The sequence below is a fragment of the Cyprinodon variegatus genome, unplaced genomic scaffold (genome assembly GCF_000732505.1).
Source record: "Cyprinodon variegatus isolate N-32 unplaced genomic scaffold, C_variegatus-1.0 Scaffold373, whole genome shotgun sequence".
Classification (NCBI taxonomy): domain Eukaryota; kingdom Metazoa; phylum Chordata; class Actinopteri; order Cyprinodontiformes; family Cyprinodontidae; genus Cyprinodon; species Cyprinodon variegatus.
Window position 1 is genome coordinate 359,956 of NW_015150826.1, and position 5,406 is coordinate 365,361.

At 45.8% G+C, this 5,406-nt stretch overlaps 1 protein-coding gene across 1 annotated transcript in view; it reads right to left on the minus strand.

The window, feature by feature from the left end:
• LOC107092283 (aryl hydrocarbon receptor-like) overlaps positions 1 to 5,406 on the minus strand; it is a 79,600-nt gene that overhangs the window by 4,931 nt on the left and 69,263 nt on the right. Inside the window, exons 5-10 of the mRNA XM_015386653.1 lie at positions 4,317 to 4,431; positions 3,643 to 3,782; positions 3,352 to 3,554; positions 3,135 to 3,244; positions 1,712 to 1,853; positions 172 to 1,633 (exon numbers count right to left, since the gene is read on the minus strand). Coding sequence (XP_015242139.1) covers positions 172 to 1,633; positions 1,712 to 1,853; positions 3,135 to 3,244; positions 3,352 to 3,554; positions 3,643 to 3,782; positions 4,317 to 4,431 — 2,172 coding nt within the window. The remainder of the gene's footprint in view (positions 1 to 171; positions 1,634 to 1,711; positions 1,854 to 3,134; positions 3,245 to 3,351; positions 3,555 to 3,642; positions 3,783 to 4,316; positions 4,432 to 5,406) is intronic.

The following is a 5,406-nucleotide window of genomic DNA, read 5'->3' on the forward strand; positions in this document are numbered from 1 at the left end:
TGTACTTAAGTACAGTAACCAAGTATTTGTACTTTGTTACTTGACACCTGTGTGTTTTATCAATTGTTTCAGCAGAGCGTAAAAATGATCAAAATTGAAATTGAACTAATATGAATATTAGGGTAAAAATAAACGAGCTAAAGTTTAAAGGAAACAATAATAATGTCCAACCTGTGTGTTTTCAGTGAAGTGCAGGAAGGGTTGCTGCATCATCAGACCGTTGGTCTTAACCCCCGCAGCCATTTGGTAAGACATCACCGCCTCTTCCGGAGTCGGGGGAACCGCCACAGGGCCGCCTTGCGGAAGAGCCTGGTAGTAGCAGGACGTCTTGGCGGGGATCTGGAAGGCGTCCGTCGCCGTCTGACCGGGATGGATTCCATTAGGGAGATTGGGAGCAGCGGCTTTCCGGAACATGCAGTCCAGTTGTTCAGGAAACTGAAGCGTCTCTGGAGTTCTGAACGCGTTCTGGATGGTGGGACTCGTTTGAAATCCTGATATTTGATTGACAGAGAGGCCTGACCGCTGCTGCTGGCCGTTCAGCGCCCGCAGAGTGTACCGGCTGGAGGAGGGATCTGCGGAAAGACTGGGTTTGGTTGAAACTTCCGGGGCGTACGGCTCCATAAAGTTCTGATGCGTGTTGGCGCCGTTGCACTGGTTTCCCATGAAGAGAAACATCGGGTTTAGGGTTCCTCCTGCGTTTGGGTCGGGGACGGGCCCTCCCATCTGCGCTGGGGTTTGGTTAGCGTTGAGCTGACTAGCTAAGTCTGTGGGACTGGTTTTGAAAACACTCTGCTGACTTGGGGTTTGGCGACATGAAGGGTTGAACATCTGGTTTGTGGAGCTGCTCAGCTTGAGGGAAGATGGAAGCTGTGGCTGCAGGACGTTTCCTCCAGGAGAACTCATGGGAGGAAAGTCCAGGTGGCTCAGCTTCATGGTTCCAGAGAGAGGAGGCGGCTGTTCCACCAGCGCCTCCCCTCCGTTGGGAGTCAGCTGGTTCTGGGCCAGAAGGGGCCAGCTGAGGTCGGGGTTCTGGAGCTCGGCAGCAGAGGGTTTGTCCAGCTGACCTGGAAACATCAACCCTCCCTCCTTCTGGAGCTGCTCTGCCACGTAGGAGAGGATGTCGCTGCGCAGGATTTCATTCAGGTCCTCTTTGAACACCTCGTTGTTGGTGGTGAAGTTGATCAGAGAGTTCTCCCAGCTCTGCAGCTCCTCCGGCCCCACGTCCACCGCCTCGATGACGTCAGCATCCCCAAAGATCTGCTCCAGGGTCTCCACCATGTCCTGAACGGTGGGGTCTAACTTCAACAGCGAATCCTCCACAGGAGGCTTGGGTTTGACCTCTCTGGGAACGCTCACCGTGGCGTGGGTGTCCTGGAAGGCCACGTCGCTCAGCTGGTTGATGCTGTTGGGTTTTTCATGCTGGCAGTAAATAGAATGATCCTGGTTCATCAGGCAGCCCAGTAAGGAGTGAGAGTTACTGGATTCATCATCAAGCTTCCGCTGCTTGGGAGCGGAGCAGAGGTCTGAAACCTCGAGGCTGAGAGGCAGGTCGTAGAGCTGAGCCTCTCCGGTGGCAAAGTTGAACGGCATCTGTAGCTGGCGGAGGCGGAGCTGCTCCTCTCCTTCCACATTCCTGCAGAGCAAACAGAGCGGTTTAAAAAGCAGCTGGTCATCGGTTCAGAACGCCATCAGCTCAACCAGACAGACTCACGTCAAAGCTCTCTGTCGGGCCACGATGAATTCTGGTCTCCCATCCTTATAGACCAGCCGGGCGTTGGACTGGACCCACACCCACCGCCGATCTTTGGCCAGCAGTCTGAAGAAGCAGAAACCAGTTTCTCCAGTTCTCAGCACTGGGGAAGACAAGGAGGATTCATCTTTCAGCTCCAAAGAACAGTCACCACCTCTTTATTTCTCTGTTTTTATAGAGAAGCACACAAAGTAGCGCCATCGCAGATCCCTCCTCCCAGCAGCTACAACCAGTGCTGCTGTTTGCACTGGTTTCCACCAACCATCCTGCTTCTTTCTCTCAGGTACGGAGAGCGAGGAAAGTCTTGATGATTTAAATTACCCGACTGAGCTGCAAATTTCATTTCATCTAATTACACCACTTTGGAGAAAAAAAATACACATTATTTCCATTAGAGATGTGAGACTCTCCATTATTGAACAGTATTCTGGTTTTTGCTTCTTGTTTGTAATTCTAGATTTTCTGACTGTTTTTCTGTTTGCTGCTATTTATAAACCTGCTTTTATGCACCTAAATTTTCAGGAAAGATCATTCTATTCTATTATATTCACTTCTATTCTATTCCATTCTATTATGTTCCAATCTATTTTATTCTATTCTATTTTTTTCCATTCTATCAAACTCTATTGTTTTCCATTCTATTCTATTTTTTTCCATTCTATCCAACTCTATTGTTTTCCATTACATTCTATTCTATTCTATTCCATTCTATCCCATTACATTCTATTTTATTCCAATCTATTCTATTTTATTCCAATCTATTCTATTTTTTTCCATTCTACCCAATTCTACTGTTTTCCATTCCATTCTATTCTATTCTATTCTATTCTATTCTATTCTGTTCTTTTCCATTCCATTTTATTCCATTCCATTCATCATTTATGTTAAAACTAACTATCTAACAGGATGTATAACTATTAGTTTGAATCACGATGCATCATTTTCTATATTAGTTAATATCTAATAATAGATACCAATAGTTTTATTTATATCATTAGATATTATTGTTCTTTATGTCTAGTTCAAAAAAAAAGTTAAAAACAAACCAATGGACTTTATTTTCCAAGACTGAAGATGTTTTGCTTCCCATCAGGAAAGATTTCTCACTTCAACCATTTGAGTTCCAGGCTTTATAGAGTCGCCCAACAAAAGCCTTGTTATGGCTTAGAAATCACGCAAACATCTGGTTACATCTGGTTAAAAGTCCTCTAAATTATTATTGACATATCTGAGGACATCTGAATGATTTGCAGGATATTGTCCCTGCAGAGGAACATCTGGTCTTTAACTTTCCTTCGAGGACAGTTGCCTAACAGAGGATCTGTTACTGGATGAGGAAGGGACGATATGCAATGAATGAGTAGGTAAGAATAGAGGGAGGTACTTCTCAAGTGCTTGTCGGCGCAGTACATCATGTCAGCAGCGTGGATGAAGCTGTAGCCGGACCCTTTCATGCTGATCTCCACCTCGTTGTATCCCAGAATGATCTTTCCTCTGTGGACACAAACGCACCTCAGATCAACATCAGATGTTTTCTACAAACCCAATCAGAAGCAGATTTTGCTCATTCTCCGAAGCGTTCCCCCAGCAGAGACTCGTACCTGCCGTCGATGCCGATGGGCGTGAAGTCCAGCTTGTGTTTGGTCTGGAAGATCAGCGTCTTGGTGCGGATCTCCAGGATGGACGGCTGCTGCAGCGGAGTGGCGATGGCGAACAGAGCCAGCTGCGGGGGGACCAGCGCGCCGTTCTCCGACACCCGGTTCTGACCGTGGAGGAACTTCAGGCGGCCGCGGAAGTTCAGGGCCTGAAGATGAACGGAAAGAGCTCAGACTGACCGACGTTTTCCGCTGTTGCTCCAACAAAAAAAAGATGGAGGAAAGCGTTTGCGTTACCAGGAATCCAGAGGAGTTATCGAGGAGGCAGCGGAAACGGCAGCAGAAGTTTCTCTCCAGGAAAGAAGAGTTTTCAGGAGGGATGGTCTGCAGATCGTAGGCCACCACGTTGGTGCTGATCTCAGCGCTGTTCTGCTCATCTAGAGGAAACATCAGAGTCAGGATGATCCAAACAAACACTAGATCCACTGTTTAGTCCTTAGGAAAACCAGACATCCTTTCTAAAGCATCTTGACTGTTGGAAACAAGCTGATAAAGATGAAATGGAATCTATAGAAATCAGCTGCTGCATAATAAGTAGAGTTCAAAATAAAAAGGAAAAAGAAACACAGATGGAGAAGCAGCCGTCTGCAACGCATGAACTAAACAAATACAAATAAAACTGACATACGACATGCAGATTAAACTATCAACATGATTATAAACATTAAACACAGAAAACAAGCAAATTAAAAGCCAAGCCAGCACAGAAAAAAAAACAAGTCTGGTTAGATGTGCAGAGAGAAAACAGAAAAACAAAAAAAACCCAGAGCATTTAAAATAAACACAAAACAGATGCAAAAACGAAACAAAAACACAAGAGTAGAAAAGCTTCAAACAAAACGTAATGTGTCTTTTTTCAAAGTCCCAAAGAAAACAAGAGGAGGTTTGCAGCTCAGAGTCAACAGACTTACTGGGATTCTCCGCACCGTCCACATTGGGGTTGAAGGAGAAGTGAAGCTGGCGTCTGAATAGAGCGCGGTCGTCTGCGTGGATCAGCTCAAACACGCTCTGATGGACCACGTCCGACTGAAACAAAACCACAGAATTCCTCTCATTTCTTTCTCTAATTTAAAAAAAAGACTTGTTTAAAAAGTCACATGTTTATTTCTATTCCTCTCCAAAGGTTTCTGTGGAAGTGTGGCGCCCCCTGGCGTGGAAAGACCGGCGTTTTCCTCTCCTCTCCCTCGCAGCGTTTCTCCTCAGCAGACCTCAGACCGGCTCTATAAAATGCCAGAGACTAATCACCGCAGCAGCTGCTCCGCTTCAGCAGCTGCTGCAGACTTCCTGCATCAGCGAGCAGCCAGAAAACTCCGTGTTGTGCTGCGAGTGTGTGTCCCCCTCCCGGGAAACGCTCCCCCCACCCCCCAGCTTACAGACACATTTAACCCTGGTTCAAACGGATGTATTAGTGAGTCAAGAGTTCAGAGCCGACAGAGATGTAGAGTTCTCACGCACTCATACGTGATTCAAGGCAAGGCGGTTCGTTTGTGTAACACGTTTAAGGAGCGGGTCAAATCAAAGGGCTTTATATGATGAAAACAGAGGAACACGGCAGCAGGAAGATGAAGGAGAGGACAACAAACTGAAGCTAACCATGTTAAACAATCAAAGGTGGTTGATATGCTGACATTTATACATTTAGGAAAGAAGCCAGCGATTTATAGATGAATAGAAGTATATTAAATTCTATTCTTTGAGCGGATCTCGTGTGCTCTACTTTCTCAGTTTTAGTGAGGACGCTGGCAACAGCATTCTGGATCAGCTGCAGCTTTCTGATCCACTTTTTAGAAAAATGAACACATGAATTCATTTTTCAAGGTCCTGCTGACACTCCAGTCCTTGAATCCTGGAAACGTTCTTCAGGCTGACTTTACTCCTGACTTTGTGAGTCTCTGAAGGTTCAGCTCTTAGTCCAGCACTACACCCAGATTTAACACTTTAAAGCCCGATCCAAGAATAAAACAAAACAGAAAATTACCTTTTTTTTTTGGTTTGAAGTCA